General features: G+C 44.4%; 1 protein-coding gene and 1 long non-coding RNA gene across 4 annotated transcripts in view; one reads left to right on the forward strand and one right to left on the reverse strand.

The window, feature by feature from the left end:
* Positions 1-1,479, forward strand: part of CROT (carnitine O-octanoyltransferase) — a 109,253-nt gene extending 107,774 nt beyond the window's left edge. For both annotated transcript variants that reach the window (XM_065586922.1, XM_065586923.1), the window contains exon 17: positions 428-1,479. In XM_065586922.1, coding sequence (XP_065442994.1) covers positions 428-548 — 121 coding nt within the window. In that variant the 3' untranslated portion in view covers positions 549-1,479. The remainder of the gene's footprint in view (positions 1-427) is intronic.
* On the reverse strand, positions 865-26,185 carry LOC112059739 (uncharacterized). 2 transcript variants are annotated; one of them, XR_010599133.1, is made up of 4 exons: positions 22,636-26,185; positions 13,139-13,270; positions 3,576-3,725; positions 865-3,104 (listed from the first exon to the last, which is right to left on the reverse strand). It is a non-coding gene; the product is annotated as an uncharacterized LOC112059739 (long non-coding RNA). The 2 variants fall into 2 exon arrangements; XR_002889007.3 differs by lacking the exons at positions 13,139-13,270; positions 22,636-26,185 and adding an exon at positions 11,872-12,376.
* Positions 26,186-26,391: the final 206 nt, after the last annotated feature.

Below are 26,391 nucleotides of genomic sequence, written 5' to 3' on the forward strand. Positions count from 1 at the left end.
ATAAAGCTGTTATCAGAACTTCTTCCCCGTTTTTATGTTGCCCGATTGTATCAATGTCACGAAGGTAAAGGAAGTTCACAGCTAATAGGAGGGAAAGAGAGAGCATATCCAGAATCTTAAAGCTAGTTGCAGTGAAGGAAGATATGGACAACACTTTCAAATGTAAGTGACTAAAGTTAGGTACCTAAATCCATCTCGGCATCTAAACTACAGTGGCCTGAGTTTCAGAATTGCTGAGCACCTACATGCCCTACTGAAGTCAATGGGAGCGCTGGATGTTTAGCTTCTTTGAAAATCAAGACAAAGTTATTTAGGTGCCCAATTTAGACACCCATGTTTCAAAATTCAGCGAATAATTTTACAGTTTGTGTGGGGATGTGCTTAAAGTTCATGATCTAAAATAACTAGTTAACCTTTATACTGATAGAATTGTTGTGACCTGCACTGCCTGGAAATCATGCCCAGAGACCGATGCAGAAATGCTGTGTAAGAACTTGTTCCAGTCTCTTCAGGACATGATACAACTAATGGCTACAGCCCATCTGTAGAGTTGATAGTGACATTACTGTGCCTTCACATATTGTGCATTATTGTATCTGGCACTTGCTAAATGAAATGCTTGTCACGAAGAGCGTTAAACTCTATGTAAAACACTTAATGATATTTCAGCATAGACGTTAAGCAGAACTAATGCAAAACCTGTCCATTTTAAGAGATTTACTGCAGCAGCAATGCAAGTTTCTTTTAAGAATAATATATCCATTTGCACCAACAATGCAAACGATCAGCGTAGAACTATGCAATATTAAACTATGCCTCAACAATGCAAATGTATCAGACTATCGTGATTTTTGGAAAATGGAGAATTTGTGATGGCTTGTTTTTATAACCTTCCTAATGGTAGCTGATAGAGTATGTGATAATCCGGTGAAGGTTATTTCTATGGTGCACTTATTCTTTAGTTCAGAGTAACCATTCCAGTGCTAATACAGTATGGTGCTTTTGCAATGGACATTGGTGACAGTTTTTATGATTTTTCATTTGTGAAAGAATCAAGGAGAAATATTAGAATAACAGACTCTTCAAGTTATATATAATTTTTATTATTAGCTGTCTTCCATTTTCACCATTGGGATGATTTCAAATCAAGAGCTTATTTGTGAATAGAGATTAGTTTCTCAGGTGAAGGCTGAGGGCACTATAGTTTGAAAAATACTTTAAAATTCAAGATGGTTCCTTTTCAAAATAAAGAGATGAAACTAGGATGGCTACTTGCAAGTTTCCAAAGGATGACATACTTGTGATGAAATAACTACAAATATCACTGCTGCTCCACAGAAATTAAGTGCAAATTTAAAACTGGCACTAAGTATAGTCTGATAAAACTCTCAGGATTTTAAGCTTTCTTTGGATTTTAAAGAAGACTTTTTTTTATAAGCTTTGTAATTTCTTCTTAGAAATAAAACAATCCAAAAAGTTTGTTTCATGGCGGTTGATTGGTTTATATCTATACTGCTTGATGCATAGCAACCAAACTTTCCAAAAGGGGAGATTCTTGTATACAGATGATGAAACTGACTTAACACAGATTCTAAAATCCCCACTGTTTGCCCTTCTGGAGGTATTGGGGCCCCTGGAGAAGTCAGGAATTATTCTAGTTGTAATACAAACAATAAGTAGAACAACTAGAATTCTCACTGAGATCAAAACCTCATTGTGGAAGGTACCATGTTACAATGGTACAGTTAGCATCACTTTAGTTAACATTGACACTTACTCTTTAATAGCCAACTTTCCTAAGTGCTCTAAAATAAACATAAGAGACTATCCCTGCTCTGAGGAGTTAATCAAAACAGACAAAATGTTTGAGTAGAAAGAGAGGTGTATGACTTGCCAAAATTTATACAGCAGATCAACAATCAGGCAGGAGCAGAACCCAAGTCCTTCTTACTTGCAGTTCAGTGCCCTATGCGTTAGACCACCGTGATATGTTCATACCCATGTGTTGTGTACAAGCAGACACTACAATTGCTAGAATACTAGGTGTAACAGATTGAGTGTTTATCCTGGCCAAATTGTAAACTTCATGTTTTGTGAATCTTTTTGTGATTGTAACCTTTACTGCATTGTAACCTCCATATTGGGTTAAATCCAGCTGGTGTTGAAAACCAATCTAATCTTGACAAGATCAGGCTGTTGTAGACATTCTGTGCTCGTGCTAGGTTATGGGACACCTCAAAAGAGTAAACAGTGTGAGCCATCAATGTTGAATGACTTTTCCTTTCTGGAAAAATGGGTTTTTACCAGCAAGGCCATTGACTATCTACACAAGTTGGGGGAGGAGTGGGGAATGAAGCTGGGAACCTCATCAGCCAAAACACATGGCTAGAAATGGGATAGAGACTATTTTGAAAAGGTGGCTGCTTTGCTAACAGAGGACCATACCATTGGCACCTGTAAGCAGAACTTGCTGGAGAGAGTGATGGCAGGAGAGTATCTGCTTGAGGACACTGACCAGAACCAGGACTCCCAGACAGGGTGAGATTGGACCAGGGGGATTGCATTCAGGACTGTTTGTTGATATCCATAGATCTGTCATTTGCTTGTGGTTAAGAATTCTTTTGCTAAGCCTGTGTTCATTGCTTTGCTGCCAGGTTGTCCCTGCAGGGCATAACTAGAAAACCAGAGCACTCAGAGAAGGCAACAGAGGGCTTGGGAGAGCTGGGGCATTGGTTCTGGGGTTTAGGTAACCAGATTGCAGTCCCCCTGCCCAGGAAGAGTGACCTGTACAAGGTCTGTACCAGGCAGTGTGCCTGAGCGACCCAGAGCTGGGAACAGTGATCAGTCAATACCTAACCCAGGGGGGCTTAGAAGCAGATGGGATTTAGGAGTGGGGTTCATTCATAACAAACTTATGTCCATCCAGAGGGAAACAGGGCCAAGTTGTGACAACAGGTTAAGACCGTGACAGAGCTAGTAACAGAATTCTTAGTGGCTGGAGCTGCGGGCCTAAATGTTTAGATGATGAAATAATTGAGGACTTTGGTATAATGCTTGGCTCAGTGTTTCTTGGCTTTCCAGGACCTCTTGTTTACAGTCCTTTCCTGAAAACAAAGGTAAAAAGATTGATTGGTAATACTATCGTTTGTAAAGTACTGAAACAAATGCACCATCACACTTCAGAAATATGGCACTGCCTTTAATTCACGTTTCATGGTCCAGCTTGAACATTAACTAGAGCAGTGTCTGAAGTGCCAGGACATGGGGGAAGCCTGCCTCTCACTCCGGCTGCGCCACTGGAGGTAAGCCCATACCCCAGTCCCCAGCCCTGAGCCCACCCAAACCCAGAACCCCTTCCTACACCCCAAACTCATCCCCAGCCCCCCTCCTGTACCTCTTATTCCTGGCCCCACCCCACAGCCTGCACCCCAACACTCTGCTGCAGCCTTGAGCCTTTCCCACACCCTAAACCCCTCACCCCCAGCTCTGTTGGGTTGCGGGCATCAGTGATTTTCTTCAGCTAGGTCCCCAGAAAAAAAAGGTTGAAAACCACTGAACTAGAAAATAGTAGACACCTCTTTCAACCAAGAGTTGCTGATGTGTTCCTTGTTCTACAATCCTTCCATTCTGGATTACTGCTATCTTGTCAGCATTCTGGACAGGTGATGAGCTATTACAATACAGGTGCGACCTTGTCTTGCTTTATCCAGTGCTTCGTGGACAACCTGTTCAATTACCAAAGCAGGAGATACTTGCCAAATAAGTTAAAAATGTAGTGCAGAGAAACCCCTTACAGCTGTTGGTAAGTGAGGTATCTAAACTGATATCTTATAATTTAATTAAAATATACCAGTGAGAAATGTGGGGCTGGATAGCTCAATGGGATGAATGTATAGCTTCCTGGTTTAAATCTAGTCTGTGTTGACAATGAGTGAGAGGAGTTAATATTGATGAATGTTTGGTTGCATATCTGAACTAAGGTGGTTGTCTCAGGCCAATTGCTAGTGCATAGGCGTCCATGTCACCAAAATCATTATCACAACTTGCACCCTTGTTGGCAGTCTTGGCAGAGTGACCAAGTATTGTAGGGGCCAATGCTCTGCAATCACATCTGCCAACTCCTTTAGCACCCTCGGATACAGTGCATCCGGCCCCATGGACTTGTGCTCATCCAGCTTTTCTAAATAGTCCTGAAACACTTCTTTCTCTACTGACGGCTGGTCAACTCCTCCCCATCCTGTGCTGCCCAGTGCAGTAGTCTGGGAGCTGGCCTTGTTCATGAAGACAGGCAAAAAAAGCATTGAGTACATTAGCTTTTTCCACATCCTCTGTCTCTAGGTTGCCTCCCCCATTCAGTAAGTGGCCCAAACTTTCCTTGACCACCGTCTTGTTGCTAACATACCTGTAGAAACCCTTCTTGTTACTCTTAAAGTCCCTGGCTAGCTGCAACTCCATGTGTTATTGGGCCTTCCTGATTTCCCTCTGCATACCTGAGCAATATTTTTATACTCCTCCCTGGTCGTTTATCCAATCTTCCAATTCTTGTAAGCTTCTTGTGTTTAAGATCAGCAAGGATTTCACTGTTAAGCCAAGCTGGTCGCCTGCCATATTTACTATTCTTTCTACACATCAGGATGGTTTGTTCCTGCAACCTCAATAAGGATTCTTTAACAGCCAGCTCTCCTGGACTCCTTTCCCCCTCATGTTAGTCTCCCAGGGGATCCTGCCTATCAGTTCCCTGAGGGAGTCAAAGTCTGCTTTTCTGAAGTCCAGAGTCTGTATTCTGCTGCTCTCCTTTCTTCCTTGTGTCAGGATTTGAACTCTGCCATCTCATAATCACTGCCTCCCAGGTTCCCATCCACTTTTGCTTCCCCTACTCATTCTTCCCTGTTTGGGAGCAGCAGGTCAAGAAGTGCTCTGCCCCTAGTTGGTTCCTTCAACACTTGCACCAGGAAATTGTCCCCTACATTCCAAAAATTTCTTGGATTGTCTGTGCACTGCTGTATTGCTCTCCCAGCAGATATCAGGGTGATTGAAGTCCCCCATAAGAACCAGGGCCTGTGATCTAATAACTTCTGTTAGTTGCTGGAAGAAAGCCTCGTCCACCTCATTCCCCTGGTCTGGTGGTCTATAGCAGACTTCCACCACCACATCACCCTTGTTCCTCACTTAATTCAGAGAGACTCAGGTTTTTCTGCAGTTTCATACTGGAGCTCTGAGCAGTCATACTGCTCTCTTATATACAATGCAACTCCCCCACCTTTTCTGCCCTGCCGGTCCTTCCTGAACAGTTTATATCCATCCATGACAGTACTCCAGTCATGTGAGTTATCCCACCAAGTCTCTGTTATTCCAATCACATCATAATTCCTTGACTGTGCCAGGACTTCCAGTTCTCCCTGTTTGTTTCCCAGGCTTCTTGCATTTGTGTATAGGCACTTACGATAATTTGCTGATTGTCCTGCTTTCTCAGTATGAGGCAGGAGGAGTCCTCCTTGTGCTCTCTTGCTCGTGCTTCCTCCCGGTATCCCATTTCCCCACCTACCTCAGGGCTTTGGTCTCCTTCCCCCCGGTGAACCTAGTTTAAAGCCCTCCTCACTAGGTTAGCCAGCCTGCTTGTGAAGATGCTCTTCCTTCTCTTCATTAGGTGGAGCCCATCTCTGCCTAGCAATCTGTCTTCTTGGAACACCAAGTTACTTCTCAGTTAGGGCTGCATGACCTAATGGCCAGAGTCAGTATAACTGCCCTCTCTGTCAGGGCGGCGTAGCCTAATGGCCAGAGTCCATAGAGCAGCCCTCTCAGTTGGGGCTGCTGTGGCCCAATGGCTAGAGTCAATATAACTATCATGGGCAGCAGGTATAATAGGCCAGGGGAGCCGCAGCCGCTGGACCCCCGGTTGCAGGGTTTGAGGGGGGAAGTTTTTGATTTATTATGCCCCATGCAGGTTCCAGGCCGGCTTTGGACTCCAGGGAGATTACTGATGAACCCAGGAAGTTGAGTAGAAAATACCACCTCCTCAGCCGCCCCAGAACTTGCCTGGGGCATATCAAACACTTCTTCCAGTGGAGCATCTGAGAGACGCTTCTCCGGGTGGCTTGGAGTCTGGGGAAGGAAAGTGCAGCGACAGCTGGCCCGGGGCTCCTCCGGTCAGGGGGGCTTGGGGCTTCAGCCAGCCCGGGGCTCCTCTGGTCAGGGCATGCTTGGAGCTTCAGTGTAGTGTGAAAAACTACTATCAGTAGTTGCTACCTGTAGCAGTTATTCATATGTAAAGGATTGTAAAAAAACTGCTATCTGATGTAGCAGATTCCCACGGATAGCAGTTTCTTGCACTACACCAGCTGGGGGAGGAGGGGGCAGGCAGAAGGGATGGAGCCAGGGCTCCTCAAAGAGGGGCCTCCACACGCTACCCATGATAACTACCCTCTTTGCCAGGGTGTTGTGGCCTAATGGCCAGAGTACATAAATCTGCCCTCTTGGTTACATCTGCGTGACCTACTGAAACACACCGGGCTAAGCCCCAGTTCTATGACCGATTCCCCATTAAGTTTCTCTGGGTTACTTCCTACCTGTTCCTCCATGGCTTGTCTTGGGGTTCCCATGGCCTCTCCTCCCTCTGTGGTGTTGGGTGCCTGGGGGGTCATAGGTCATCGCCATCTAGCTGGCCTCTGCATCCCGCAGTGCTGGCAGTCCTTCCACAGGAACTTGCAGAGCATCTCCATTCCCTTTAGCGGTTAGTGCTGAGTGAGCTGAACTGCTCCCTTTTATATTTATGTTCCAGCTGGAGCATGCCCAGCAGAGCCAAGGGGATGAGTCTTCCTCGGCCCATAAAGTATGATTAAGTCCTGCTGAACCACTGTGTGGCTAGTACACCCCGTCACACTGTCTTGCCCGAACACCCTCACGCTCCTCGCAAACATGCACGCTGCTCCTCAGCTCAAAATGGTGCAACATCTACCCCCGCTCCTTCATATAGCAGATTTGAAAAATAAAAACATCCATTTTGTGCAAAACAAAAAAGTTTATTGAGAAAGATGTTACAGGAAAAGAAGTTTTGTTAGTATTCTGTTTACATGAAGTAGACATGGAAATTGCATGCCTGGAAAGTTAGAGGGACTATACGCTCGCCATTGAGGTAAAAGTGTCCTGTAATAATGCCTTCTTACAGGAAAAGAGCTTTACCATAGGGATAGCCAAGCTCCTAGTGGCTTTTGGCAGGCTTACATAGAGAAAGACAGGGAACAGTGAATGCTTCACACAACCATGGCAGAACCCTATCTTTTTTCCCCTGCTCTTTCACTATGTCTGCAGGGGAGATGAAGCAGAATCGAAGACCGAGAAATTGCCCAATTATGGTCATTCCTCCCAGTATTGCATGCAACTCCCTTCCACTCTTGCAGCACTTCTGGGGACCATCTTGATGAGTAACTTCATAGTATCTCTCACTGGTCTGCCTTTTGCCTTTTTGAATAAGGCCATTCTCTTCCTCCTAGTTCTTCGCCTCAATATAGTATCACTGAGGGCTGGTCCACACTAACCCCCCAGTTTGAATAACATAGCTGAAGTCGAAATATCTTAGTTCGAACTACAAGGTACTTACGCGGGTCCACATGCAGCAGGCAGGCTCCCCCATCGACTCTGCATACTCCTCTCGCGGAGCAGGAGTACCGGTGTCGACGGCGAGCACTTCCGGGATCGATTTATCGCGTCTTGTCTAGATGCGATAAATCGATCCCAGAAGATCGATTGCTTACCGCCGAACCCGGAGGTAAGTATAGACGTACCCTGAGAGTCAGAACAGCCTAAAGAGGATCGAGCTGGGATTACTACCCAACTCACCCCCACTGCCCTTTGCTAACTCTTTCAACACCATTTAAACACTTCCAAGGCAAAGCCAGACTAGGAACAAATTCACAACCCCACCCCCAGCCTCCAAAGTAAAACAGCAAAGTCAAACATTATATATTGTATAGACAAAAATCCCAATGCATCTCTCCTCATACACACACCACTTACCATCTCTGAGGTTTCTCAAAGACTTAGGAAGGCAAAGTCAGAAATGCTGAAATATGAACAATAATCACTTTGGGGTTTTTTCCCCCTACTCCCACAGCCACAACACCTGACCGGCCAGACCCTCAAGGACAGGGCTTTATCAATGATTGAGCAGCTGGCTAACTTGAGGGGCAGAAGAGAGAAAATTCAGGATGAAATGTTTGTGAACATCACTGCAGAGTCCCAAAACCCCTAAAAATTGTGGGCAGGTGGAGGTTGTATTAGAGGACAGAGACGGAAACAGACAGGGAGCTCTCCAGAGCAATTGTGGGATTGGCCAAGGACAGCATGGCAGTTGCCAGAAACAGCATGGCACCTACTAATCTAATTTAACCCTCACATCATGTTATCCCGTAGGCATCTAATAGAGTGTAGTCTGCAAATTTTGCCACCGCACTGTTTACCCCTTCTTCCAGATCATTTATGAATATGTTGAACACCACTGGTCCCAATACAGAGCCCCACTATTTCCCTCCCTCAACTGTGAAAACTGACCATTTATTCCTATCTTTTAACCAGTTACTGATCCATGTGAGGACTTTCCCTCTTATCCCAGGACTGCTTATTTTGCTTAAGAGACTTTGGCATTGGAGAGGCCCAGTTTAACAAAGCCCTGGCTGGGATGATGTAGTTGGGGTTGATCCTGCTTTGAGCAGGGGTTGGATTAGATGACCTCCTGAGGTCTCTTCCCACCCTAATCGTCTATATTTCTATGACCTTGTCAAGGACTTTCTGAAAGTCCAAGTACAGTATATCCATTGGATCACCCTTGTCCACATGCTCGTTGACACCCTAAAGAATTCTAATATATGGCTGAAGAATGATTTCCCTTTACAAAAGTTGTGTTGACTCTTATTGTGTTCATCTCTGTAATTCAGTTTTCTATTATAATTTCAACCAATTTGCCTGGTACTGAAGTTAAGCTTGCCGGGATCAACACCAGAGCCTGTTTTAAAATCAATCAATCAATCTACATTACATTATCAATCTTCCAGTCATCTGGTATAAAGACTGATTTAAGCAATAGGTTATATACCACAGTTAGTAGTTCTACACTTTCATGTCTAAGTTCCTTCAGAACACTTGGGGGATTACCATCTGGTCCCGGTGACTTATTACTGATAAATTTATCCATTTGCACCAACACCTCCTCTATCGACACCTCAGTCTGAGACAGTTCCTCAGATTTGTCACAAAAAAGGCTTGTTTGGGGACCTCTCTAACATTCGCTGTAGTAAAGATCAATACAAAGAATTCATTTAGCTTCTTTACAATGGCATTGTCTTCCTTGAGTGTCCAACAGCCTCGTTTGGCAGGCTTCCTGCTTCTAATATAGTTTAAAAAATTGCCGTTAGTGTTTGTCTTTTGCAGTTGCCCTTCAAATTATTTTTTTACCTGCCTAATTATACTTTTATACTTTACTTGCCAGAGTTTATGCTCCTTTCAATTTTCTTCAATAGGATTTGACTTCCAATTTTTAAATGGATTTGTTTTGTCTCTAATTGCATCTTTCATTGTTGTTTATGCACAGGGACATTTTTTTTTTAATTTGGCATATACATGGAGAAACTAAATTATATCTTGTATCAGAGGGGTAGCAGTGTTAGTCTGAATCTGTAAAAAGCAACAGAGGGTCCTGTGGCACCTTTAAGACTAACAGAAGTATTGGGAGCATAAGCTTTCGTGGGTAAGAACCTCACTTCTTCAGATGCAAGTAATGGAAATTTCCAGAGGCAGGTAACAGCTAATTTCCAGCTACCTGCCTCTGGAAATTTCCATTACTTGCATCTGAAGAAGTGAGGTTCTTACCCACAAAAGCTTATGTTCCCAATACTTCTGTTAGTCTTAAAGGTGCCACAGGACCCTCTGTTGCTAAATTATATAGGGTTACCATTCGTCCGGATTCCCCCGGACATGTCCGGCTTTTTCGGGTTAAAAATAGCGTCCGGGGGAATTTGTCAATGTCCGGACTTCCCCCCCCCCATGCAGAGCGTGCGCGCGGCTTACAAAGCAGCCGGTGCTCCAACAGCCAGAGCCAGAGCCCTTCCTGCACTTCCCCCCTCCTCTCTCCTGAAACTTGACACCACGCCCCTCCTCTCCCTCCCTCCCCCGCCCTCCCTGCATTCACAGATCGCGGCCGTTCGTCTGGAGCTCCGAGCCTGCTGCCCTCCCCCGCTGTCCAGCGCGCTGCTCTGCAGCACAGTAAGGGGGCCGGGGGCCAGAGAAGCGGCAGGGAGGTTCTGGGGGAGGGGTAGTCAAGAGACAGGGAGCAGGGGGGAGGGTTGGATGGGTCAGGGAGTTCGGGGGGGGGGGCTGTCTGGGGGTTGGGGGTGTAAGGTTTTGGGCAGTCAGGGTACAGGTGGGGGGGTCTCAGGAGGGGGCAGTTAGGGGGTGGGGTTCTGGAGGGCAGTTAGGAGCAGGGGTCCCAGGAGGGGGCAGTCAGGGGACAAGGAGCGGGGGGGGGGGTCGGGAGTTCAGGGCGGGCTTTCTGGGGGAGGGTGGATAAGGTTTTGGGCAGTCAGGGTACAGGTAGGAGGTAGGGTCCTGGGGGACAGTTGGGGGGGGGGTCTTAGGAAGGGGCAGTTAGGGGATAAGGAACAGGGAGGCTTAGGTAGGGGGTGGGGTTCTGGAGGGCAGTTAGGAGCAGGGGTCCCAGGAGAGGGCAGTCAGGGGACAGGGAGCAGAGGGGTTTAGATGGGTCAGGAGTTCTGGGGGGGGGCTGTCAGGGGGTGGGGGTGTGGATAAGGGTTGGGGCAGTCAGGGGACAGGTAGGGGGTAGGGTCCTAGGGGGCCAGTTAGGATGTGGGGAAGGTCTCAGGAGGGGGCAGTCAGGGGACAAGAGGCAGGGAGGCTTAGGGAGGGGGTGGAGTCCTGGGGGGCAGTCAGGGGACAAGGAGTGGGGGGGGAGGGTTGGGGGTTCTGAGGGGGCAGGAAGTGGGAGGGAGTGGAAGGGGCAGGGGCGGGGCTCCTCCCGTCCTCTTTTTTGATTGTTGAAATATGGTAACCCTAAATTATATCTTATGTTGTAAGATGCTACATGCTTGAATGAAGACAAGACATGAATTAAACATCCTCAAGAGTTTAAAATCCATCTTAGTTCTTCCTTCAACTGTTGTGAACATACACAGAACTGATACATATTCACAATATACAGCGAAATCTCTAACAAGTAGATTTTGCCAAAAAACAAACCTTCTCTCAAGCTACCAGTATGAACTAGTCCCAATATTTTGTTTGAATAGCGTTACCCGTAGAGTCAGGTAAATACACACGCTGCCTTGTAAAAGAGAAGAAGAAGAAAGCCAGCAAGCAATTTAGGCCGGGTCCTTGGGAGGCAGCTAAACAGCCATTTTTAAAGGCGCTGAGTCAGGAGGGAGACTCCCATCCTTCCTTTTTAATCCTACTGCAGCCCCAAAGCCAGTCACCCCCACACACAACACGCCCCGAGGGCAAGCGCACAGCCTTCCACGCTGCCAGGGGCCACCAAAGCCCTGGGCCAAGCCACGCGCAAAGGCTCCCGCGCTAAGCCCCGCGGACACACACGCTGCCCAGGGCGACGGGGACCAGCCGCCGGCCCGGAGCCAGCTGCGCGGCGAGGGGCTGGGATCCAAAGGGCGGAGCGGGGCATTCACCTGCACGCGGCGGGGCGCGGGGGTGGAAAGCGATTTCAGCCGCACAGACTGGGGCGGGCACAGCCCGGCGCTGGGGGCAGCGCTGCGGGGGCTGCGCGGGGGTGGGGAAGGAGGGGAACTCGCCTCCCCAGGGGGCGGGCACGAGACGGAGGCAGAGCGGGGAGGAGCCGCGGGGCTGGGGAGTCACCTGCAGACGGTGATCAGGTTCCTCCTCTCCACCGCCGCGTTGCGGGACTGGACGCTCTTCCTACGGGCCGAGACGTTCAGCCCCCCAAGGCTGAGGGAAGCCATCGCCGCGGAAGGCAGGTGGAGCCGAAGGGGCTGGCGCGGAGCCTTTGTTCCCGGCCTCCTGCTCTCCGGGCTGCCGCCGCCGCCGCCACAGAGGAGGATGAGGCCCCCGTGTCTCCCTCGCCTGGTGCCGGTGTCCGAGCGGCAGGTGTTGCTGTGCATCCGGCCGGCGCAGGGAGGGAGCCGGGGTCCCCCGCCCTCGGCAGCCGGAGCAACCGCGGCGCTTTAGAGTCGCAGCTGCCAGGACCGCAGAGCACCGGCTCCGCCAGCCAATCAAAAGGCAGGAGGAGGTGGGGTACAGGGCGGCAGATGCTTTAAAGGGGCGCGTGCGCTTAACGGAACCAACTGTCAAGTGCGCGAAGATGCGGCGTGGGGCGCGTGGGGCATTCGGCGAGGAGGCGGAGCCGGGACACCGCGGGGGCGGGGCGTCGGCAGGAGGGAGGTGCGGGCTAGGAGGGGCAGCTGCCAGCAGAGAGTAGGGAGGAGAGGCTGGGGGAGGCAATGGGGGGAGCGAGCTCTAGGGCAAAGACACACACACATCCCAGGTGTGAAATATGAAATTCCTCATTGGCCCTCAGTAGCCTTGAGGAGCTGCCCTTGCTGCTGGTGATTTTAATTGCCCAGCTGCTGCTGAGGCAGAGGCTGTGCCAGGGCACATTCTCCCAGTCTGGACCCCCCCACTTCCAGTCCCTCCCTGGGAAGGCCAAACTGGCCCTGCTCAAGTGAACTGCCTACTCTGTTCTGTGGATCTGCAGATTTCCCTCCCCACTGCTATTCACTGCACAACCCCACACATCTCTGTGCTTCCCACGGGTAGAGCCCCGCACAGGTACAAAATTTGAATCTGCATCCGATCTGCAAACATGGTGAAAAATACATCCGAGGATAAGGATATCCATGGATATAAAGTGGACATCCTCAGATTTGCAGCTATTTAGATATAAAATTTGGATCCGCATCCATCCACAATCTGCAAACATGGTGAATGATACAGCCACATCTGTGACTATAAAGTGGATATCCATGGATTTGCAGGGCTCTACCCATGTGTGGTTCACCCGCTGTCAGGTAGAGCCATGGCATCAAGGCATGCCTCTGGGACAGAGCCCCTGAGGTGCTCGGTCATGGTGTGCCAAGGACCCTGGTGGTTGGTTCTGGGGAATTACCTGTTCAGACAAAGCTTGATGGGCCAATATCCTTTGGAGTCCAATCATATGGTTGCTACTCTGGATGCAGTTGTTAGTGATCAGTCCAGACTTTAGTTCATTGATGATGATTACTCAGAGAAAGTTGTAGGCCTATGATACAAGCAGATTCACACACTCTTCTATATACCCACTGCATCATAGAATCATAGAATATCAGGGTTGGAAGGGACCTCAAGAGGTCATCTAGTCCAACCCCCTGCTCAAAGCAGGACCAATTCCCAACTAAATCATCCCAGCCAGGGCTTTGTCAAGCCGGGCCTTAAAAACCTCCAAGGAAGGAGACTCCACCACCTCCCTAGGTAACCCATTCCAGTGCTTCACCACCCTCCTAGTGAAATAGTGTTTCCTAATATCCAACCTGGACCTCCCCCGCTGCAACTTGAGACCGTTGCTCCTTGTTCTGTCATCTGCCACCACTGAGAACAGCCGAGCTCCATCCTCTTTGGAACCCCCTCCCCCTTCAGGTAGTTGAAGGCTGCTATCAAATCCCCCCTCATTCTTCTCTTCTGGAGACTAAACAATCCCAGTTCCCTCAGCTTCTCCTCATAAGTCATGTGCTCCAGCCCCCTAATCATTTTTGTTGCCTTCCGCTGGACTCTTTCCAATTTTTCCACATCCTTCTTGTAGTGTGGGGCCCAAAACTGGAAGTAGTATTCCAGATGAGGCCTCACCAATGTCAAATAAAGGGGAACGATCACGTTCCTCGATCTGCTGGCAATGCCCCTACTTATACAGCCCAAAATGCCGTTAGCCTTCTTGGCAACAAGAGCACACTGTTGACTCATATCCAGCTTCTCATCCACTGTGACCCCTAGGTCCTTTTCTGCAGAACTGCTACCTAGCCATTCGGTCCCTAGTCTGTAGCAGTGCATGGGATTCTTCCGTCCTAAGTGCAGGACTCTGCACTTGTCCTTGTTGAACCTCATCAGGTTTTTTTTGGCCCAATCCTCTAATTTGTCTAGGTCCCTCTGTATCCGATCCCTACCCTCTAGTGTATCTACCACGCCTCCTAGTTTAGTGTCATCTGCAAATTTGCTGAGAGTGCAGTCCACACCATCCTCCAGATAATTAATAAAGATATTAAACAAAACCGGCCCCAGGACCGACCCTTGGGGCACTCCGCTTGAACCATCACTTTAATCAATTCTGGTTTATTGGAAAATGTTATCAAAATTTGTTGGGCTGCAGGTTTACTTTATTGTGGAGTAGCCAAACATCATACTAATAAATTGAGATAGTCTCTCTCTTAGAACTGGAAGGGACCCTGAAAGATCATTGAGTCCAGCCCAGGCCCCTGTCTTCACTAGCAGGACCAGGTACTGATTTTGCCCCAGATTCCTAAGTGGCCCCATCAAGGGCTGAACTTGCAACTGTGGGTTTAGCAGGCCAATGCACAAACCATTGAGCTATCCTTCCCACCCCACATATACCAGCTCTTTAGCTGATAGTTGAATGCTCATACTTGAACCCTCGCATCTCCATCGTCTTAAAACAAATCTATGTGATCTAACTAATCGAAGGAAAATCTGTGAGCTCAGCTTTTTCCGCGTGGGAGTTCAGTTGATCAGTACCTGGATTGCACTTGGCTGAATAGTGTTGGATCTACTGATTAATCTACCTTGTATCTGGTAACTGATGCTGAAAATTATATCAAGATTACTTTTGCAATTCTTTATCAATGAGGTTGCCCTTAGAACTTCTCTAGAATTCCATCCAAAAATTAAAGGGAAAATGGAATTCAATCAGGAAATTTCTCTTCTATCTTTCTCTCCTAAACTATCCTGCCTAGTAGAGGTTATTCTCTGTTCTCTTCATGTCACCAAACCTTCAAGATTTAGTTAAATGGACAGTTTCTTTTGAAAATAGGATGCCTTTTTATTATTTATAGCTAAGATAGAATAGGTGATAAGGGCTTTTAAAGCTAGTATTTTATCATCCATTTAATCATCTTACAGAGAATCATTTCCTAATTTTAAGATTTCCTTTTCAGGTATCTGGGTAGCTAACAACTTTTATCCCCAAAGAAATGAGGTTTTGCTCTCCAACTGTTACAAAGTAAATGCGGACACAATAGTCCAATGGTTGGCAGCCCAGGAACGCCAGATATTCAGTATGATGGGGTATGCTAACTCCATACTGGGTCTGAAGGAATTAATGAGGACCTGTCCATGCAATCAGCCTCAAATAGTTTGGATCCCCTTTGTTTTGAGTCCTGCAGAAAAACCAGCCCAGGGAAGAGACTGTGAGATAGGCCTAGCTGCAGGTCATGGTAGGAAGCAGCCCAGGGAACAGACCTCATCTGCTTCATGCAGGGTCCTTCGGCTTGAACCCAGAGTAAAAGGGGGCTTGGGCTTCCCTACTAGCTCACATAGGATAGGGGCATAAAGCCAAGGACTGATGTTGGGACAAACCTCTCGCATGATACTGCCAGACCAGTGGCGTGCTGAACTCAGGTTTCCTCAGAAGGGGCAGCATAAACCTAGTTTGACATGTTTAATTAGACATGGATGAGTTCTCATTTATTGGGAGACAGGATTATGGAGGTAAATAGATCAGCATCTGAAAACAGAATGGCTGTGCTAAGTGAGATTAGGTAAATGGAGCAGTAAGCTAAAAGACACCATGTCTGTACTAGCTAAGATAAGGGGAGGGAACATCCAGAGAACGATTTACAAAGAACAAGATAGCTATGGACCGGAGAGGTTAGGAACATGAAGATTAGGTAAAGAGTAGATCATACATGGACAGTGCATGAACAGAGGATTCTGTACAGGGATTGATTCCTACAAAGTAACCAAACCAATCCCAACACATGTGATGCAATGTATAGTAAATGCAATGTGACATATAAAGGAAGAAGGTTTCTGTGTAACTTTGGATCTGTGATGTACCCTGAATCCACCCCCCAACATTTGAGTCTGATCACCTCAGTGGAGCCTTGCTGCATGCCAAATAAAGATATCTGAGTGAGGAAATCTGAAGTCGAACTGAATGTGTGGGAAGAGGTCTCAGAGGGAATGTAAACAGGTAGGACAAAAGATCTCCTGGCTGTAGGGCTGAGTTGCAGGACAACCATGACAGGGCTATTCTTGGTACCTTATTCAGGGGGAGGGATAGCTCAGTGGTTTGAGCATTGGCCTGCTAAGACCAGGGTTATAAGCTCAATCCTTGAGGGAATTTGGGGCAAAAATCTGTCTGGGGATTGGTCCTGCTTTGAGCAGGGGGTTGAACTAGATGACCTCCTGAGGTCCCTTCCAACCCTGATATCCTATGAATTTTTGGTATTTCTCTTTGTAAATCTTGGTATTACATTTTGGAAATGCTCTCTGAAGCCAGATTTAGGCACCAACACAGAAATGTTTTTAGGTGGATTGCTGCAGTAAATATTTTTCTGTGACTTTCTAGAACAGATATAGGAAAGAAGAAAAGAATCAAATCAACTTGGTTAGTTGCCACGAGAATCTCCATGCAGGACACCAATTTTGTGTTATGTTCCTATTCTGTTTTCGTTTAAAATGCTATATCTTTCTAAAAGCTATTTTAGTAGTTCATCTTCAGTCATTATTCCTTAACTTGATTAAAATCACACTAATAGAAAGTGTAAACTTAATATTTTTTAGTGCAAAACCATGGTTTTGATTCTCTTAGTTCAATAAATTAAACTATTGAGCATATTCTGTTGTAATTAGTTAGCTTATGAAAAGCCACCCATACATTTTCCCCTTGTGGCATATGTCTTTAAATTGCCACATGGTGGCCTCGTTTGACAGGCAATGCCTGAGCTGGTCTCTATTTTCTTTTAGTAACCTCTCTTTTTTTCCTTTTCTTAACAGATGTCAAGTTTAAAACTTAAAATACACAGTTCTCGACTTCCTATCAACCAGGAACAGCATATCCATATAACCTTTCAGTTATTTACTCAGATCATCTCTTTTTTCTGCCAAACAGAATATTATCAATTTGTAGTTCTAATGGGCAGAGGTGCCATGCACATGAAAGGCAATACTCACTATCACTAACTGCTCTCATAAATTTTGTACTATGTTAAGCAAACCTATTTTAAAATGTCATATAATGTATATGATAGAAATTAGGATAAAAACAGAGGTGAAAGTAAGATGGTCTGGTCCGGTGTACCGGTAAGAGCCGGTACACAGCCGACCATACCGGCAGAGCTGCTGAGGGTGGCCAAAAAGGGCAGCTTCCCTGGGGCCCAGCAATTTAAAAGGGCCCGAGGCCCCTCCCCTCCTAGTTGAGCCACCTGCCCCGCTCAGGACCCCGGCAGCCCTGCGTACCGGTAAGTCTTTTAAGTTACTTTCACCCCTGGTTAAAGGCCATTCTTCTTATAATTTCCTCTACCTTACTTATCATAAGCAAGTAAAAAGTTAAAGAAGATAAAAGTTAAAAAATTGGAGCTGCAGCCAAGACTCTCAAATTATTATTGCTTGTATACATTATTTACTGTAGACAAGATTTTTGGCAGGATGGTCAGGGTTACGGTGCTAACCTGGGACTTGAATGACCCTAGTTCAATTCGCTGTTCCACCACGGACTTTCTGTGTGACACTGAGCAAGTCATATAGACCCAGATCCCCAAAAGTATCTAATTGGCATTGTAATCAGTGGGAGCTAGGTGCCTAAATATCTTTGAGGATCTGGGCCTTAGGGCTTGTCTTCACTACGGGGGTAAATCGACCTAAGTTACACTACTCCAGCTATGTGATTAAATAGCTGGAGTCAACGTAGCTTAGGTCAACTTCCCTGTTGTCTTCACTGTGCTGCGTCAACGGTAGACGCTCTCCGGTCGACTTCCCTTACTCTTCTCGGAGGGCTGGAGTACCGGGGTCGACCGGAGAGCACTCTGCTGTCGATTTACTGGGTCTTCACTAGACTTGCTAACTTGATTCCTGCTGCAGCAGCGTCAATCTCCCCATAGTGAAGACCAGCCCTCAGTTCTCCATCTGTAAAATGGAGATAATAGCACTCCCCTACTTCACAGGGGAGTTAGGAGGATACATATATTAAAGAATGTGAGGTGCTAAGATACTACCATAATGGAGGCCATAAACGTATCCAAGATTGATTTTAAAAAATAGGTGCCTAACGTTAAACTTCTAAATCCATATTTGGGCACCCAAATTAAAAAAAAAATAGCTTCAAGGGAAGTTGTTGGACATTCAGTACATGTGTGGGGGGAAAAAGGCCACTTATTTTGATACCTAAATAATATAGATTTAGGAGCCTAATATTAATCACTAGGGCTGTCAAATGATTAAAAAAATTAGTTGTGATTAATTGTGAGATAAAATAATAATCGCAGTTTTAAATCACACTGTTAAACAATAATAGATGCTTTTAAACATTCCTATGCCTCTTAGTGCTTTGACCACCATTCCAGAGGACACGCTTCCATTCTGATGATGGTTTCTGCTCAATAACGATCAAAAGGAGTGCAGACTGATGTAGGTTTTTTCATCATCTGAGTCAAATGCCATCAACTGAAGGTTAATTTTCTTTTTTGTTGGTTTGGGTTCTGTAATTTCTGCATCCGAGTGTTGCTCTTTTAAGACTTCTGACAGCATGTTCAATACCTTGTCCCTCTCAGATTTTGGAAGGCACTTCAGATTCTTAAAACTTGGGTCGAGTGCTGTAGCTATGTTTAGATATCTCATATTGGTACCACCTTTGCATTTTGTTAAATCAGCAGTGAAAGTGTTCTTAAATCGAACAACATGTGGTGGGTCATCATCCGAGACTGCTATAACACAAAATATAAGGCAGAATGCGGGTAAAACCACAGAGCAGGAGACATACAATTCTCCCCCCAAGGAGTTCAGTCACAAATTTAATTAACGCATTTTTTTTTAAATGAGCATCATAAGCATGGAAGCATGTCCTTTGGAATGGTGGCCAAAGCATGAAGGGGCATATGAATGTTTAGCATCTAATATCTAAACTGTATTGTTAAATCTAGTCACCTACATTTGAGTTATTGCTGATTATGTAACTCTATGCATCATATGACTTAAAAACTAACTTTATATTTGTGGATAATCTAAGCACTATACCCAGATGTACAGACACTCTTTTCCAAACCTATGTATTATATAATTTTTTTAACATTAGCTTTAATAAAATTTTTATATCTAGCACATAAATACCTTGCAATGCTGGCTACAAAAGTGTCATGTGAATGCCTGTTCTCACTTTCAGGTGACATTATAAATAAGAAGCGAGTAGTCTTATCTCCCATAAATGTAAACAGTTTTGTTTGTCTTAGTGATTGGCTGATCAAGAAGTAGGACTGAGTCGACTTGTAGGCTCCAAGGATTTACTTTTTTTTGTTTTTGAGTGCAGTTATGTAACAAAAAAAATCTACATTTGTAAGTTGCACTTTCATAATAGAGAGATTGCACTACAGTGCTTGTATGAGGTGAATTGAAAAATACTATTTCTTTTATCTTTTTCACAGTGCAAATCTTTGTAAAAATAATATAAAGTGAGCACTGTACACTTGGTATTGTAATTGAAATAATTATTTTTGAAAATGTAGAAAAACATCCAAAAATATTAATAAAAAATTTCAGTTGGTATTCTATTATTGATTAACAGTGCGATAAAACTGTGCTTAATTGTGCTTAATTTTTTTAATTTAGTTAATTTGTTTTGAGTTAATCGCTTGAGTTAACTGCGATTAATTGACAGCCCTAGTAGTTATCAATGGTTTACTGTCAAAATGTGTGGATGTATCTAGTGGGATCCCACAGGGGTTTGTCCTGGGTCCAGTACTAGTTGTCAGTTTGATTAATGACTTAGATAGAGTGAAGAGTATACTTATAAAATTTGCACATGACACTAGCCTGAGAGGGGCTACAAGCACTTCAAAATAACCTTGATAAATTAGAGAATGAGGCCTGGTCTACACTGGGGGCGCAGGGGATCGATCTAAGTTACGCAACTTCAGCTACATGAATAACATAACTGAAGTCAATGCACTTAGATCTACTTCACTGTGATAAGTCGACTGCTAACACTCCCCTGTCGACTCTGCCTGCGCCTCTCGCTCTGGTGGCATACTGGAGTCGACGGGAGAGCACTTGGTGATCAATTTATTGTGTCTTCACTAGACGCGATAAATCGATCCCTGCTGGATCAATCGCTCTGGAGATAAGTGTAGACATGCCCTTAGTCTGAAATCAACAAGATGAAATTAAATAAAGATGAATGCAAAGAACTACACTTAGGAAGGAAAAATATGCACAACGGGGAATAAATGGCGAGGCAGTAGTACTGCTGAAAAGGATCTGTGGGTTATAGTTAATCACAAATTGAATTTGAGGTACCAATCTAATGCAATTTCAGAAAAGTCTCAAATCACTGCTCTAGATCAGACAGAAGGGGGATTTGAAGCTGGGTCTCCTACATCCTGGGTTAGGGCTCTAACCAGTGGGCTAAAGTTTATAAGGGGATCAGGGACACCACCACTACTTCCTTATGTGTGTGTGGTTTGTTTGTTTTTTTGGGGGGGATGTGTGTGAAAAAGGGATTAAGCGCCAAACTCCAAGAGAGGATTCACAGCTGTAAATCCCAAATGGAGATGAGGCACCTCCCTCCAACTCAGACTTATGCACCTAAAGTCCCTTTCAGGGGTGTAGCTAAAGCCGCGCCACTATCCTGGTTATTTCCTATTGGCTAGTTTGGGCAGCTTGAGCTTCCCACTCAGTTTGCTGGCTTTTGTGGATACCATTCTTAGGCACCTACCTAACTCTCTCCATGAATTGTATAGGGAGCCTGGGTTTATAACTTGGGGCTTGGAAAACCCACTCATACTTTGTAGCAAGAATACAAGGTAGATTTCGTAGGAGTGCACAGCACAGTAATTCCTGCCTATTCTAAAAACCCATTCTTTCAGTAGCCAAGCTGAAGGATCTAGATATCCTTTTCATCCTATGTGGTGTATTCAAGTAGAGTGCTGTGGTATTCAAAGCATCCATTGCTAGATGGCTGAAGGAGTAGTTCAGGAAAGGTCATGTGGACAAAAGCATTGCTGGGTCCTATCTGTTAGTCTTTAAGGTGCCACCAGACTCCTTGTTGTTTTTGTAGATACAGACTAACATGGCTACCCCCTGATGCTGGGTCCTTGGTCATTTGGGCCCATTCCAGTAGGGTGCAGGTTACCTTCTGGCCTGAAGCAGGAGATTTTTTTCACTGAAGCTAACCCTTTGCAGCTTCAGTGAGAAACTTCTCCCACTTCAGGCCAGAAGGCAACCAGCACCTTACTGGAATGGGCTCTAATAATCAAAGACGTAGCAGTGCTTTATTTTATCCTCCATTGTAGGCTGAATGCATGGCCTCTTTGGACGCCACATTTAGAAGATGGGTTCAGTGTACTGCAGTCTGGATCCCTCTCTTTCTTTTTAGTGGTCACCCATATATCTGTTCTGGAGCCAGCATTTGAATTTCCCACTGTCCAGACCAGAAAGAGCTGGAAATTTCGCTCAATTATGAGGTTTCTTGTTTCTGTGGTAGGATTTGACCATCATCTTTTCCTACTCATAGCAAAAGAGCAAGGAATTTCTGTGCCCGAACTCTTCATAGAGCATGCAGTCACTAGAGGGTAACTACTAGTCTAGGCTATGGGTTTTTCTGTAGAATCAGAGATTACAGATAAGGATATATTTTCATTTTCTTGGGCCTTGCATCGCTCAGAAGTAAACTGTAAAATTGTTATCTGAACTTCTTCCCTATTTTTGTTTGTTTGTTTCCTGATTGTATTAATATCAAAGGTAAAGGTAGGTGTCAAGGCTGAATCCCTACTCTGTCACTCCGAGTGCAGGAAGTAGGGGCCCGCAAGGATTTTAAAAATTAATACTTGCCAATCCAGGCTTGTATTAAACTCCCAAAGTTACAGCTTTTCTCTGACCTTGGCTTGATAAACGCTGCCACCACCCAAATGCAAAACACCAACCCTATGAACCCAGGAAGGAGCGCTTGGGAATTCCTCTCTGTTGGATACCCTCAAACCCTTTAACACACACCCCTCTCGGGAAAGAAAACAAAGGAAATTAGCTGTGGTGATCAGCTAATCAACCAACATGCACAAACCTTTTAGGACACCAAAAATCCAATCCTGTTCTTTAAAAAAGTAAATTTTATAAAAATAAAAAGAAAATACATCTGGAACTTAGGCATTTGCTAGATTTTAAAAGAGCAATTCCAAAAATTAAGCACCCAAAATAGCTTTCTTGGGGGTTCAGTTTAAAGATTACAAGCAAACAAAAGCATCTGGGATTAGCACAGAGTAGATCCATAAGCCAATAAGAAATAAAACAAATAACCCTAATCACATCTTTTTAGACATTCCCTAATTTTACTTACATATCTGAGGCTCAATATAAGTAGGTTCAAGCTTTGAATTGATAATCTGTAATCATACCTGACTTAAAGCTACTTACAGCATTACTACCCTGCAGTCCAGAGAGAACAACAGACAAAGAGAAAGTTTCTTTCCCCATTTTAAAAAGTTCTAGCCTTCCCATTGGCTCTTTTGATCAGGTGCCCATCTTTTTTTTCTTCTTTACCTGTGGGATTTTTAACCGTTTACAGGTAAAGCAAATAAAGAACAGCTACCAAGAGGGATTTTGCAGCTAACTGGCTGGCTGGGTGTCCATCAAAGGGAACTATCCCCCCACTTTATTTATCACAGCAGGTCACAGCAGGGAGAAGGGAAAAAGAGGTTGAAAGGAATGGTTTGAGGAAAATGCATAAAAAGTGGGACAGATGAAATAGAAAGAAAGACAGAAACAGTGTATGTTTGAGTGGGGTAACAAAAGGAGGAGTGAAAGAAGCACCAGGATACACAATCAAATGACAGAAAAGAGGAATAAAGAGAAGGAGAAGGAAGGACAGATAAAGGTGACAAGTATTTTAAAATAAATGTTACATAATAGCAAGCTTAAAGGTAAAATGTTCAATTAAATCAATCTATTTATCTAAAAAAGTAAAATGGGTTATGAGAGCCTAAATGGGGCTATGCATACTGCAGTTGCCTTAGGAAAGCAACATACTGGGTCTGGCCCAGCTTAGTAATAAAGCTAAAAGATTTGTCTTCGTTGCAATAAAAAATTAACCCTGAAAAAGTCAGGCTTATTTTCATTACTAGTATTGACATAAATACTTCCTAGCCAAATGTATTAATTAAACAAATGTAATCACTGAAGTGTTCTTATTAAATTTATAATGCATTGATATTTCACAATTTGGGGTGTAGTCATTCAACACAGCTAACCCATTTATGAAAAATTTGATAACTGTGAATATGCATTTTTGTACCATTTCCATTCCATTTTGAAAATACAAACTGTATTTTTTCCTTAGATCATTGTATCTGTTTGCTTCTTTTATGGCTCTAGTCCATAAGAGAGAATATCCAAAATCTTAAAGCTAGTTGCAGTGAAGGAGGACACTGGACTACAAATGTAAATGACTGAAGTTAGGTACATAAACCCACAGTGCATAGGTGTTGGAGAATGTACATGTCCTACTGAAGTCAATGAGACCTCTTTGTGCTTGATCAGGACAATTTTATGTAGGTGCCTAACTTTGACACCACATTTCAAAATCTGGCCCAACAACAATTTGTGTGTGTGTGTGTTAGTTAATCATGAACTAAAATAATTAATTAACCTTTTACACTGATAGGACAGCTGTGGCCAGCATTGTCTGAAAATCATGCCCAGTGACAGATGCAAAAATGCTGTGTAAGAACTTGTTACAGGTTCTTCAGGACATCATACAATTAATGACTATATCCCACCTTTACAGCTGATGGTGACATTTCAATATTGTTCATTATTGTATATAGCATTTGCTGAATGAAATGCTAGTTGCGAGGAGGGGTTAAATTCTATGTATAACCCTTAATGATAGTTCAGCATGGACATTTAACAGAACTAATGCAAAACCTGTCCATTTTTATGGGATTTACTGCAGGAACAATGCAAATTTCTTTTAAGAATTTGCTCTAACACTGCAATCTATGTCATATTATCAACGTAGAACTATGTAATATTAAACTGTGCCTCAACAACACAAACATATCAGACTACCAGGATTTTGGAAAATGAAGAATTTGTAATGGCTATTTTTTATTAACTTCCTAGTGGTAGCTGATAGAGTATGTTGTAATTGGATGTGTTTGTTTATTTCAGTGGAGCACTTATTCTGCACCTGAGAGTAACTGTTCCAGTGCTAATAGGATATGGTGTTTTTAAAATGGACATTGGTAACAGTTTTTATTAATTTTCAATTGTGGAAGACCCAAGGTGAAATTAGAATAACAGGCTGTCTTCAAGTTATAAATAATTGTTATTAATGTCTATCTTCCATTTTCATCATTGGGATTATTCTAATCAATGGTTTATGCATGAATAGGGAGTTTTTCTCAGGTGAAGGGCGAAGAAGCTACACTTTTAAAATATAGTTTTAAATTCAGAGTGCTCCTTTTCTCAAAATAATGAGAGGAAGCTAGAATGTTACTTGCAAGTTTCCAAGGGATGACATACTTGTGATAAATTAACTACAAACATCAATGCTGCTCCACAGAAATAAAGTGCACATTTAAAGCTGACACTAAGTTTAAATTCTGATGAGATTCTCAGGATTTAAAGCTATCTTTGTATTTTAAAGAAGACATTTGTTTGATTAACTTGGTCATTTTATCTTACAAATAAAGCCCATAGCATGCGGGTTGATTGGTTTAAAGATATACTGCTTTACGCATAGCAACCAGACTTTCTAAAAGGGGAGATCTTGTGTACAGATGATGAAACTAACTTAGCAAATATTCTAAAATCACCACCGTTTACCCTTCTTAGAAGTGTGGGAGCTCCTGGAGACATCAGAGATTGTTTATTATTAGAAGCAGTAGTAATATAAAAGCACCTAGAGCCCGCAACTGTGATCAAAAACCCACTGTGCTAGGTGCCGTACGATAGTGGGGCAGTAGCACAATTATAGTTAAAGTGGAAACTAGTTTACTGTTTAAATGGCTAATTTTCCTAAGTGCTCTACAGTAAACGCTAGGGAATATCTATACTTCAAGCGCTACAGTGGCACAGCTGCAGCGCCGCTGTAATGTAGATAGATGCTTCTACAATGTCAGAAGGGGTTTTTCCATTGCTGTACTAAATCCACCACGTTAAGGGGCAGTAGCAAGGTCGATGGAAGAATTCTTCTGTCAGCCAAGTGGTGTCTACACCAGAGCTTATGTCAGCTTCACAGTGGAGGAGTGAGGAACAAAGCTGGGAACCTCACAAGCCAAAACACCTGGATAGAAATGGGATAGAGGCCATTTTGAAAAGGTGGCTGCTTTGCTAACAAAGGGCCATACCATTGGCATCTATAAGCAGAACTTGCTGGAGAGAGTGACGGCAAGACAGTATCTGCCTGAGGACGCTGACCAGAACCAGGATTCCCAGACAGGGTGAGATTGGACCAGGGGGATTGCATTCAGGACCGTTTGTTGATTTCCATAGATCTGTAACTTCCTTTTGCTTTAACAATAAAGTGATTGTGGTTAAGAATTCCTTTGCTAAGCCTGTGTTCATTGCTTTGCTGCCAGGTTGTCCCTGAAGGGTATAACTAGAAAACCAGAGCTGTGACAACTAAGTGGACTCTGGGGGAACCTGTCTAAACCACTGGCCTTGGCATAGCTGGGGCACTAGTTCTGGGGTCTAGGTGGCCAGATTCTGGTGCCTCCCTTCCCAAGAAGGATGGCACATGCACCTGGCAGTGTGCCCGAGAGATCACTGTTACTAGCTCCGAATCAGTCACTACCCAAACTCAGGGAGGCTTAGAAGCACATGGGATTTAGGGATTGGATCCATTTACAACAAACTTGTATCCATCCAGACTAGAGGGAAACGGGGCCAGGTTGTGACAACAGGTTAAGACAGTGACAGAACCAGTAAAAAGAAGAACAGGAGGACTTGTGGCACCTTAGAGACTAACAAATTTATTAGAGCATAAGCTTTCGTGGACTACAGCCCACGAAAGCTTATGCTCTAATAAATTTGTTAGTCTCTAAGGTGCCACAAGTCCTCCTGTTCTTCTTTTTGCGGATACAGACTAACACGGCTGCTACTCTAGAACCAGTAAAAGAACTCTTAGTGGCTGGAGCTGCAGGCCTAAGTGTTTAGATTATGAAATAA

This window comes from Chrysemys picta, chromosome 2 (assembly GCF_011386835.1).
Source record: "Chrysemys picta bellii isolate R12L10 chromosome 2, ASM1138683v2, whole genome shotgun sequence".
Classification (NCBI taxonomy): Eukaryota; Metazoa; Chordata; order Testudines; family Emydidae; genus Chrysemys; species Chrysemys picta.